The following is a 12,672-nucleotide window of genomic DNA, read 5'->3' on the forward strand; positions in this document are numbered from 1 at the left end:
ATTTGGTTTCTAAGTTGAGATTTAGATAATGTTGGTTTAATTAGAATTTAGTGGGGTCCAAAAAAAAAAAAAAATTGTGTTGGGACAATAGACCGCCCTCAAAATGCTTCTTGATTGTGGGGTCAAATTGACAATCATGTGTTGGGACAATTGACCGCCCTCAAAATGCTTCTTGATAGTGTGAGGAAGGGCAGTCCTCTCTCGTTTGCAGAGCTCCCTCTACTCTTCTGAGTAGCTCTCCCCTTTCCCCCTATCCAAAACCCTAGCAAACCCTTTCGCCATAGAAATGTTTTTCCACTCCTTCCAAATTACACACCCTTCTGGGTGACCCCTTTTTCTTAGCTTGTCTGTCCCTATTTGAAACCCCAACTCCCGAAACCTAAAAATGGAAGACATTTCCTCCCTTCCCATCACCACAAATCATACTCTTGAATCCATATAACTCCGACGACCATTACCCTGACAAAATGGAAGGTTAAGATGTTGCTTGCTTGCGGGTCACCAAGCTTCCTTTTCGAGCGAGCTCTAGTCCACTGTGTAAGTCTCCCTCTCTTGTAACTCTCGTTTCTGTTAATGAACAATGGAAGCGGATTATGAACATGAACTGCGTATGGCTGCTCTGAGCAGAAGATTAAGACACCTCTGGCCAAAAAGAAAAACTGCAGTTGTAGATGATTATATCACAGAGGAAAATTTGCGGAATGGGGAAAAAATTGCTTTCGGCAGATTACATGGAAGTCAGGATGTGAATTTCCAAGCTTTTCAGACAACTATGAAGAAAGCTTGGAAATGTGAGAATGTGACCTGTACGCAGTTTCTTCCTGGCCTCTTCCAATTCGAGTTTCCAACGATAGAGGAAAAGTTGAGAATCCTGGAGTCCGGGCCATGGTCTTTCACCCGCCATGTGCTTGTTCTTAGGCCTTGGGAACCTGGTGTTCTACCGCAATGTATTAAGTTTGATTCCTACGCCTTCTGGATGCATATTCATGGGCTTCCCGTGGAGGGGAGAACGGAAGAAGTAATTAGAAACATTGCAGGGAAATTAGGAGAAGTTCTCGATGTGAAGGTTGAAGCAAGGGGTTTTTCTGCTCTGACTGTGGGAAAAGCAAAAGTTATATTAGACTTATCTTGTCCCCTTGAGTCTGGAATGATCTACAGTTTCAAGGGTAAGGAACACTGGCTGGATTTTCGTTATGAAAGACTTCCTGTGTATTGTTTTTCATGTGGACGACTAGGTCATTATGCCCAAAAATGCAAAGAGATACCTTACGATGAGGAGTTCCTCTCAAATGATGACAACTTACTCTATGGCTCTTGGCTCAAGGCGGAGTTCAACACTTTTAGTCCTTTCTGGAAGTCTTTCTATGAACCACCTTTGGAGGTGCAGACTGATGTTGAGAGTGCTCCTGAAAATCCCGAAATCCTTGAACAACATGAAACCCTCGAAATTGTTGCCAATGACCCTCTAGAAGAAAGAGGAAAAAGGAAAATGACAGACGGTCATAATAGGAATGCGCTGAACCCCCTGTCGGACAAGGAAGTAGTGATGTTTGATCAATCTTCCCCTCTGTATTTAGAGCTCCCTTCAACTCAGCAAGGTCTTAAATCCCTGCAGAAAACCAAAACTATTAGCAAGGGCAGAGAAGTGAAAAAAGTGAGAAGATATAGTCCCTATGAAAAACAAGGCTCCAGTAGTCAGATTTTAGACGAGTTGAAACTGTTAGAGACCCAAGTGTTGGAAGTGGGTGACGCAACCTTACGGGCTATGGTGGCTGGCCCTAATAAGCCACCGGGTTACAAATGACACTATTATGTTGGAACTGTCAAGGGTTGGGCACTCCCTTGACAGTTCAAGCCTTAAGGGCCATCGTGGCTCGTGATAAGCCCAATGTGGTTTTCCTTAGTGAGACGAAGAACCAAGAGGGACTCATTGTTCGCATACGCAAAAGACTGAAGTTCCAAGTATCATTTTACCGTGAATCCGATTGGGGTTGGGGGTGGTCTAGCTATATTATGGAAGGAGGAGGCCTCGGTGACTGTCCTTTCTGCAACCGAAGAGTGGATCGATATTAGGTATGAGGATACAACACATAAGACCTCATTCAGAGTTACCTTTGTCCATGCCCCGGCGACCTTCCAGCGAGACTCCAAACCTGGGGGACAGCTACGACAGCTCAAAGCACGGAACAACCTACCGTGGGTTTGTGTAGGGGATTTCAATGAAACTTTGTATTATTGGGAGAAAGTGGGAAAGAGAGACTCAGAGCACTACCGCATGCAAGCTTTTCAGGAGTTCCTAAACAAGCGTGGTTTAATGGATATAGAAAGCAAGGGGTGTGCGTTCACATGGGCTAATAACCGAGAAGGGGTAGAGTTCGTGAAGAAGAGACTAGATCGAGCTACTTGCAATATTGAGTGGAGAGTGGAGTTCCCGGCAGCTGAAGTGTTTGCTTTGCCTGCAATTGGTTCGGATCACAACCCATTATTGATATCCTTGTCCGGAGATCCTGTGAAGAGAAAGAAGTTGTTCGGATTTGAGGCATTTTGGCGGGAACATGAAGAATGTGGGAGGACAATTAAAGAAACCTGGAATTCTCCGAATCCGAAAGCGGCAGACCTAGTCGGGAGGATTAAAGCAATCACTAAATCCTTAGCCTTTCGGAGTAAAACTACTTTCTCAAACAACCAAAGAGTTATTAATGGCCTGCTAGAAGAACTTCAGCATAGTACTAACACTCGGTATGGAATCCAAGGGAGAGGTAAACAAAAAGAAGTCATAGAGGGTATTGAGACTTTATGGAGAAGAGAAGAAATGTATTGGGGTTTGAGGTCAAGGATTACTTGGCTTAGATGGGGTGATAAAAACACGAAGTTTTTCCACGCTACGACAATACAGAGGAGGCAGCGAAATAGAATATCTATGTTGAAAGACGATAATGAGATTTGGATTCGAGATCCCGGGAACCCGAAGGAGATGACTTCCAAGTTTTTTGAGGGCCTTTATACCTCGGTAGGACCTCGAAACATCGACCTTGTATTACAACACCGCCCTACGCTGGTTACAAATGAGATGAACGAAGCTTTATCTGCAAATATCTCCCCGTTGGAAATCCAGACTGCTGTTTTTCGGATGGGTTCGTTAAAAGCTCCTGGACCTGATGGGTTGAATGGGCTCTTTTTTCATCGGAACTGGGAGGATATTAAAACAGAAGTATATGAGGAGGTGCGGGGCTTTTTTAATACCGGGATCTTGAACCCCGAGCTAAATAAGACTCATATCACCCTCGTCCCCAAAGTCAAATGCCCAGAAAAATTGGATCAATTTCGACCCATTAGTCTCTGCAATTTCGCCTATAAAATCATATCGAAGGTCCTTGCAAATAGATCGAAACCATGGCTGAAGGATATAATAGAAGAGGAACAGAGTGCCTTCGTGGGAGACAGACAGATACAGGATAATATACTGGTTGTTCAAGAAGTCCTTCATCGCCTAAGGGTGCGTAAAAGAAAGAAGAAATTCCAGGCTGTCCTTAAGCTCGACATGAAAAAAGCATACGATAGGGTCGAATGGGATTTCTTGGAAGCTTGTATGAGGAAAATGGGGTTCTATGACTGGTGGGTTGATAGAGTGATGGCACGTGTTACTTCAGCAACGTTGAGTATTAAACTCAATGGGGAACCTCTTCCCTATTTTAAACCAACGAGGGGTATTCGGCAAGGGGATCCTATCTCTCCATATCTCTTCATTATCATGGCAAACTCCCTTTCGGCTTTGATGAAAAAGGCAGTAGATGAGAGTACCATTACGGGGATAAAACTTAACGGGTATTGTCCAACGCTCTCACACCTCCTTTTTGCGGACGACTCCATCTTTTTCCTAGATGGGAGACTTATTGAATGTCAAAACCTGATGATGATACTGAATCAATATTGCTACGCCTCGGGACAGGCTATAAACTTGAACAAATCGGGAGTTTTATTTAGTGCAGACCGTCCCCCAGATTTAAAGAGGAATATGGCTGCAGCATTAAGGGTCCCCGTTATGGAAAAAACCAGTAAGTACTTGGGAATCCCTTCTGAATGGGGAAAGTCGAAGAAGGATATGTTCTCCTGGCTGCTAGCAAGAGTTAACTCGAAACTAGAGGGGTGGAAGGAAAATCTTATATCGAAGGCGGGAAAGGAAATCTTGATTAAATCGGTAGTCCAAGCCCTCCCCCGGTATGCTATGTCTATCTTTAAGGTACCACTATCTATCTGCAGAGCTATTGAGAGAAGGATAGCTAATTTTTGGTGGAAAAATTGCGATACACGTAAGGGACTTCACTGGAAAAGTTGGGAGGTCTTAAAAAGAAGAAAAGATGAAGGAGGGATGGGTTTTAGAGACCTTGCATCTTGTAATAGAGCTATGTTGGGAAAGCAAGCGTGGCGGCTAGCTCTTAACCAGAATTCTCTGTGGAGAAATGTGTTAAAAGGTCTTTATTTTCCAAACAGGAATTTCTGGCAGGCCGAAAAGGGGTCTCGCCCCTCCCGGGGATGGCAGAGCATTCTAACAAGCGGAGATACGATCGGTGAGGATGTGAGGTGGTCGGTTGGCTCCGGAACAAATATTAATATCGGGGAAGATAAATGGCTGAAACAAGGAATTATTGGAGGACCAGCTAATCGGAATGATCCTACACAAGTGGCTGAACCGATATCTCAAGAGGACCCCCATTGGGACGAGAAAACTATAAGGGAGCTCTTTGATGATAAACTAGTTGAGGAGATCTTAGCAATTCCACCGAGCTCTCTAGCCTCCGAAGATAAACTTGTCCGGATTGCTACAAAATCAGGAATTTTCTCTGTGAAAAGTGCCTACAATACTATCCGCAGCAAGGACAACGAGCGGGGCTCTAAACACGCCTCATCTTCCTTCGGACCTTCTAGAAAGTTTTGGCACTGGATCCGGCATCTTCAGGTCCCCCCAAAAGTTAGAATTTTTCTTTGGAGAGCTTGCCAAAATGCTCTCCCAACTAGAGAAAATCTACTTAGACGGAATATTATTGACGAAGCCTCCCGCCCCTTTTGTGAAAACCAGACAGAAACGGTCGAACACATCTTCTTCCACTGTCCCTGGACCAAATCTGTTTGGAGCCACCCTACAATGAAGTTACAATTATCAAGCACAGATATTTCAAGAGTAGATCGATGGCTTGAAGAACAACTCGAAAGGACGGGGAACTCCCTTCGGATGGAGAAAATTGCAGCAATCCTCCGGTTAATCTGGAAATCCCGCAATGATCGCATCTTTAGAAGCAAAAATCCCAACACGGAAGAACCGATTGAAAAAGCGGATACCTTGCTCTGCAGTTATAAGAGATGGAACAAAAGAGATGAGAAAGCCATGCAAAATCAACCTCACTTGCAGTCCGTGTGGGTTCCCCCAAAGAATCGAGCTCTAAAGATCAATATCGATGGTTCCTTTGATGCTGGATGTAGAGAAGCGGCAATTGCAGGTGTTCTTCGAGATGGATCTGGTACGCCGCTTGAAGGTTTCGCAGAAAAAATCCAAGCTTGTTCACCTCTTCATGCGGAAGCGAGAGCGCTAGTGGGAGCCTTAAAGTTTTTCAGATCTAGAAGTGGGGAGGAGCTGTACTTGGAAACAGATCGCAAGGCGTTGATCGACGCCGTACTTGAACGAGATGTAATCCCGTGGGAGATTGAGTCGGTGATACGGGAAGCCCGAGCCCATCTTCAGAACTACACAAACCTCACCGTGGCCCATTGCGGGAGATCCGCTAACCAAGTTGCAGATCGGTTGTCTAAAGCATCGCGTTTGAACTTGCTTCCTGCTTTTTGGTTATGTAAACCCCCCCAAACCTTATGGGACTTTCTTTGTTGTGATGCCCCTGGGTTGAGTTTACGTTCTGCTAACCCAAGCTGAGAAATAAAGATTACTTGTGTTTCCGACCAAAAAAAAAAAAAAAAAAAAGATAGTGTGAGGAAGGGCAGTCCAGCCCTACCCCAAACAAGCTAGGCTTGAGCGGTGCAATGTAGCCCAATAAAATTTCATTTAGGTAGATAGTGGATGTTATAATATCCACAATGTTGGTTTCTTGTGATCAGAATTTTTGGCTAAAAAGGGTTCGACATTGAAGTACGAAAAATTCTCATCGAATAAATCGTGAAGGAGGAGACAAACAAGAATACACTTTTTTTTTTGTGCGAAAAACAAGAATGACGCTTTTGGCAAGTATTTTTTTTACGGGGAAATTAGGCATTTAGAAAACATTTTCCTAAAATTGATTATTTGTGTCTCTTGTAGAAATCAGTGATTGCACAAACATTTTTGTTGATAAATAATATTGTTAATTCAACTTTGGAAGCAACATAAGTAATCATTTTCTGCAAAATATTTTCCAAATCACCAATTTTTCAGAAAGCAAACGCATTTAGGTAACCTTTTCTTCGGGGTACCGGTTCATCTCGGTCAAAAAGGATGGAATGGGCTTCAGCCTCGTCGACATTGAATTTTGGCACTTCTATTATAGGCGGATCCTCCTAAAGTTGTCGCTAACAAGAGGGAACAAAATTGAAAATACCTGGATAGCTGGTGCGAAGAGCAAGACTATTTACCCCATGGATAGCCGCTTTCTCTTCTCACCCATCTCTTGGGTTCGCTTCCTCGATTGCGAAATAACTATTCAATTGAGGAAGGCTTCATTTCCTCAACTCGAATCGAGATTTCCTCTCTCGATCTGATTTGAGAACTGTTGGGAAACGGATTCCCTTTCCAAATCAATCTAATTTGTGAAAAACATGCCCAATTGAATCACTTGAATCACCGATCGTGCAAAGTACATAAGGAGAACGTACCTTATTTGTCACCGGTTAAAAGCCCCCTTATGCGATCTCGGAGTTTCGTCGTTGAGCATCAATCGACAGATAATTTTTGGGGGGAGGGTTTTCTTTCTTGAATCAATATCGTCACAGAACGATAGGGAGGAAGAAGGGTTTTGTATCGTTTGAAACAACGTGACTTTTCACGTTTTCAAACGATAACTGTAAAGGGGGAGTGTTGTTGCCCGCATGGGTGCACACCGTAACCCCATGGACCCTATTCACTATTATTCAATAAGAACATTCATTTATTTTTATCTATTTTTTGTGGTTTTCTTGTCTGCTCGTTGCTGATGCTCTTCTTTGCATTTGGAAGGTTAATCCATCAACCAAGAAGAAAAAGATGCCCTACCTAACTGGGTATCCTCTAAACTGTTGAATATCACTAATTTCAACTCGGACAGCTAATATGATCCTTTTCTTTTCCCTCGTTAAATATTCATACGGTCGATAGGATCTCAACTAATTTAATTGAGACTACTCCTTTGATTTCTTTGGTGGCTATTTAGGGCGCGCATGGTAACACTTCTACTTCTGGATTTCTCTGCCATAAGTCAATCCGGCGGGGAAATCGGTTTGGTAAAAACCTTGCCGAAGTAGAAATCCGTTTGGTAAAAAAATTGACTTACGGTAGGATTTTCAACTTCCGGTAGAATTTTCAACTTCTATCAAGAATTTTTGTCAACTTTGAGAAATAATTTTTTTTTTACTTCGCACCTTAAAATCACTTCTTCGATCACAGTGACCTCCACCGACCGCCCATCGCCGCCCGCCTATCGCGGGCCGGCCGTCGAAGATTTTGTTAATAATGTTCTAGAAGTAGAAATTTTCAACCATAATCAAACGAATTTTTCTGATCAGAAGTTAATCTGAAGTAAAAGTAGAAAAATCAGCTTCTACTTTGAAGGAGAAGTTGAGAAATCAACTTTTGGTCGGAAGTTGAGAAGTTAATCTGAAGTGTTACCATGCGCACCCTCAATAACCGATACTTAAATTATTTGACTATTGATCGCAGGAAAGATTTAGTGTAGTGAAAACGTAAATTCTTACCAGTACTTGTTAATTAGTTTTCGATTTGATAAATTAATGCGACTTGTCTTCTCGGATAATGGATGCATGTGTACGAACTCGAGATATGGCCGTCTAGATTTTTAAATGCCAAGCGGGTGGTGCTGGTGCTCGGTCTTTTGACGAATTTGTCCTCGGTGTAAGTGGCTACATGGTGCGTGACCTGACTGACCATGGTCAATTTTGTCTTTTCAGCTTGCAAGACATAACATGGGGAGCGCGCTATATCCGCAAGGCTGGATGAAGAGCATGCTGCAGTTCTCTTTTGAGAGAAGCTCTCGTTGCAGCTTCTGCCTTCGTCGAAGCATGTTGTGAAAACAACACAGTAGCGGCGATCTTGGCCAAGTTTAAACTTATGAAGGTTAGACAGAAAAAGAAAAGAAAATCTTATCAAGGAGATGTTCTAGTATCAATGGGATGATTATCCTCCATTAGGGATTGTCACGTCACGCCTTGTGCACACCGTCTTATTCTCCATCACTATGCAAAATAAAAATCCTAAATATATTCGTGATGTTTGGTGAATTACAGATCTAAAGTCGGATATTTTTATAGCTTATTACAAAAATATTTCACGTTATGATATTTCCTTAAGAGAAGTTGGAGCACGAATACTTCAGAAGGCATTAACTCCTCCTGTTAACGCTTCAGAAGGCATTCTCTGCCGTCTTCTTCTCCCTCATGGGGCCGTTTGATGGGTGTGAGGGGGTTGCCAAAAGCTGGTAACATCATGGAACCATATCCAATTTAGTCCAATAAACAGTAAACATTCCCAATTTCCTAGCCCCTGGGTTGCTTCTGAGGAAGGAACAAAAGACTCGTCTTGATTCCAAGAAAGACCATCAATACAGTTCATTCGAACAAAATCAGTCAGAAAACACGCTTCAACGATTGCATACGTCAATTATGTGAGTGATGAACCAGACAGGTAAGCAAAAGATCACAAAGCTAGAGAAAGCTGCAAGAAGTTAACTTCGGCACCTTTGGATATGCTATCTGCTTTGACCAATATGTTAGCCGTTGCTAAGACATCCAGATGTTGCAAATTGAAGGAAATAAAACAAGCAAAAACTTGATAGTAAAACTGAACTGAATTTCAGTATAATTTCACTTCTAATGACCTACCATTTTCAAGTTTCTAAAATTAATTCTCTTAAGTCTCTAGAGTTGAGCATGCTACCAATCTGCTCACTTCATCAATAATAGAAGAGCCAAACTGTTTAGCTCTGGGTTAAAAGCTCAGTTTGATCCAAAGCGGAGGAGAATAACGGCTATAAGACATTGCCATAGAGTACATCTTGGTCGTACAATCTTCCATGTGATATATTCCCATGTCCGTTCGTCCTCCCTCTTCACTCAATTGAGGCTGTGAGAGATGATCATTAGTAAAATAAATACAATTTGGCTTAATATGATGCTTTTCATTGACCTCCAAAGAGAAGGAAGAATTGGGTCCCAAGAAGAGGGACGTATTCCCCATGCTCTTAACTTCTGTGCACGTTTGAGCATTCAAGTCAATCTCTAAAACCTGAAATTGAAAGGTTCGATCATGTTCATGTCCTTCCCATCGTGACACAAATAATAGAGGTCCCGTTGCTGACTGGACTAAATATATGTCCCTCAAAAGCAATGGGTATCCCATTGTTGGTTGAACTAGATTCGGGTGCTCCCAATCCAAAAGCCATGGCGACAACATGAAAATTACTTGAGCTTCGAACGGAGTTGGTCCATTCACGTCACACCTCTCAGTGTGATACCCTCACAATCAAGAGCAAGAAAACGCCCCTTATAAAATATGAGATCCCAAATATTAGACTTGCGGCTAAGGGAATTCACTGCCGTCCACTTTTGGTCGCCAGGTTTCCAAAGCCCTAGCCTTCCACCCCTCTCGTAGATGACCATGACCATGTAATCTAGAGATGTAGTAGGGCTAGCAGATACGACGAACTTAGCACTGAAATCATCATAGCGAGGCATGACTTCAATGTTCGGAAACTTACTCAAAGTGGGAAGCTTAATAATATATTTGTGACGCGACATGGGATTCTTTAGCATATAGAGTTCCCGGTCTCTGCTAAGCGTCAACAACCAACCTCGTGAAGAGAAGCATCTCTTCTCCTTCACTTCCGACATGAGCACTTTGTGAAGCTACAGACATGAGAGGCAACAAAAGTCGCTTCACAGCGTCTCCTTTGGGTCCGTGAGCATCAACCATGAGACGTTGCTCCTCTCTTCATGAGAAGCGGATTGCCAAGAGCGGCACACTGCTCGGAACGCCCACAAGTCATTCGAACAAAGATAGCTAATTCAATCTTTTTCATCCAAGTATTAATTCAACTTTCATGTCACAGTAAAAAGAACTTATCAATCTCACTTAACCAAATTAACGTTAATAGAATGGCATAAGCAGGAGGCATTGACTGGGCACAAATTCAGGTCATAACAGAATATGTATAGCATCGATGGGCACAAATCGCTCGCTTGGTCACTGGATCATAGAGAGATGGGAGAGAATGCTTTGTATTGCTCTAGGTGTTGGATGATACAAATGAGGAGAGAGCTCCTCTATTTATATAAGAGGACATCTCATTACAACCGTTGATCATCTATAGATCTTATAGCTTAGAATGCATCTTCACATCTAACAACTACCTATAGAGAATTCTAGAATATAGGACAATTACCGTATCGCCCGCCCCTAAGAAAATTCTAGAGAACTCAAGAAAATCCTACAGGCCAAGACATTTCAAGTCTTGTGGTTCGGCAATTTGGTTAGCCAATTAGCTCACGGAATCTCCGATTTGTGACATTCTCCCCCATCCATTCTAGGGCCATCCTCGATGTTCTCGACTCGGGGTTGTTCGTTTGAATGGTTGATTTCTTTGGACGTTGGTGATTCTTCTGTCTTCGAGGCCACTCTATCTTTTGTGTATTGTATAAATAGAGGAGCTCTTCCCTTCATTTGTATCATCCAACACTTGAGCATATCTCTCTCTCTCTTAACACACTCTCTAATTCGGGTGAGCAAGCGAGTGACGTCATCAATGTTTGCAGTCGAGTTTTAAGAATGCACGCAGGAGTGAGAGGGGCTTTCCTAATTTGAGTCAGGTTAAGATTAGTGTATTTGTGGATTTATAAAAAGAAAGAAATAAATTTCAAGAGTCAAGATTGATTTCCTACGGAAACTACAATATCACATAATGTTTAATGATATAATAATGAGTTGAAGATAATTCCCGGATGTGTTAAGCACGAGCTTTTTCTTTTTGTTAAGTTATTTTCACAATGACATAGGACGGAACTTTAAAATGCTGAAACAAAAATAAATTCTTTTGAATGTTTTTAACAAAAGAAAGAGTTCTGAATGTACATAATAGTGATTTTATCATAAACTCGGTTAGTCACCTTGGAAATAATAACACGGAAATAAATAAAAGGAATGGCGTCGGTATGGGATATTGCACCCTCGTTTTTCCTTTGTCTTATTTTTCTTTTTTTAATTATTGATCAATTTCTGCACATTTTAGATCGTGACAGTTTCCTGTTTTGGTTAAATTGTCTATTCTATATAATGCTTTTTTGTTGTTGAATATTTTATACGGGCAATACCGCCAAATACCCTAAGCTGTGCCCGTTGCGACATCAATAATCAATTTTTTTTATATCCCCAAAAATCGTAAACTACAACATTTCTAGGCGTGATACCATATAAATGTTTGTGTCATTAGGATAACTAAACTTGCACTGGCGTGACAAAAACAAGTTTGGATTTTTGCGATAGATTAACGGTGCTTTTTTAAACTTGTACAAATTTGTGGCTTTAGTGGCATAAAAAAGGTTTTGATATTGGTGTCACAATGAGTATAATTTATAATTTAAGTGAAAATTTTTCTGTATTTTATATTCTCTTCCTTCCCGTTATTTCTTTCAATTATGAAATGTATTCCTGTTCTTTTTTATTTTTTTATTGTAAGTTCAAGTTATAACATTTCTCTTTCTTATTTTCGTTCCTCTTTAAATAAATGAGAGATTCTTTGCCTCACTGTGGGAGAATGATCTCTTTTAAGAAAACCATTATGGATGGAATACCGTGTAAATTTTATATACATTCACACACTCTTTTTTACTAAGTAAACGATTTCCTTCGTTAAAAGTTGATATACATCTATCGAAAAGAGTCAAACCTCATACCAAAAAAGGAAAAAATAATAGTAAAAGAGAGTCAATCCGGAGCACTATAGCTAGAACTAACTTTCACCAAATCACAACAGTAAATATGTTGGACAAGTAGCACGTTAATTGCTAAATTAATTAATTTTATGTTTATGCAGTTAGAATTACTAAAGTGATTTCATTTTAGTTATTTCAATAGATTGCAGCACGAATAACACGTTTAACTTTTGTGTATATATATACACACACACAATCGATTTATCTTGTGAATTTTTTCTCATTATTTTTCCTCTCTTAAATAGTTACAGTCAAAGTCTCCTCTTGAAAATAAAGATCGAAATTTTTAATCTTAAGGATTTTCCAAATTTATATGTGAGTACAAATAGGTTCGAGGCCCTTGAAACTATTGCACCCAATAACTTGGTCGTCATAGCTATGAACAGTGACAAAACTTTCATAGCTAAGCGATTCAAGCTTTCGTGGCCTTTGAACCTATTACCTAAAGTTTGTCATAAATCAGTATGGTTTATTCAGAATTAGTTATCATAGCGG

General features: G+C 41.1%; 1 protein-coding gene and 1 pseudogene across 1 annotated transcript; one reads left to right on the forward strand and one right to left on the reverse strand.

Annotated features, from left to right (window-relative positions):
- The first annotated feature begins 580 nt into the window (after nucleotides 1-580).
- On the forward strand, nucleotides 581-8,262 carry LOC125314121. The gene is made up of 4 exons (XM_048275597.1): nucleotides 581-1,745; nucleotides 1,850-1,903; nucleotides 2,007-5,707; nucleotides 8,143-8,262. Exons 1-4 carry the CDS (start codon nucleotides 581-583, stop codon nucleotides 8,260-8,262), a joined length of 5,040 nt encoding a protein of 1,679 aa, XP_048131554.1.
- An 861-nt stretch (nucleotides 8,263-9,123) lies between these two features.
- LOC125314122 lies at nucleotides 9,124-10,364 on the reverse strand (annotated as a pseudogene).
- Nucleotides 10,365-12,672: the final 2,308 nt, after the last annotated feature.

This window comes from Rhodamnia argentea, chromosome 3 (genome assembly GCF_020921035.1).
Source record: "Rhodamnia argentea isolate NSW1041297 chromosome 3, ASM2092103v1, whole genome shotgun sequence".
NCBI classification, from domain to species: domain Eukaryota; kingdom Viridiplantae; phylum Streptophyta; class Magnoliopsida; order Myrtales; family Myrtaceae; genus Rhodamnia; species Rhodamnia argentea.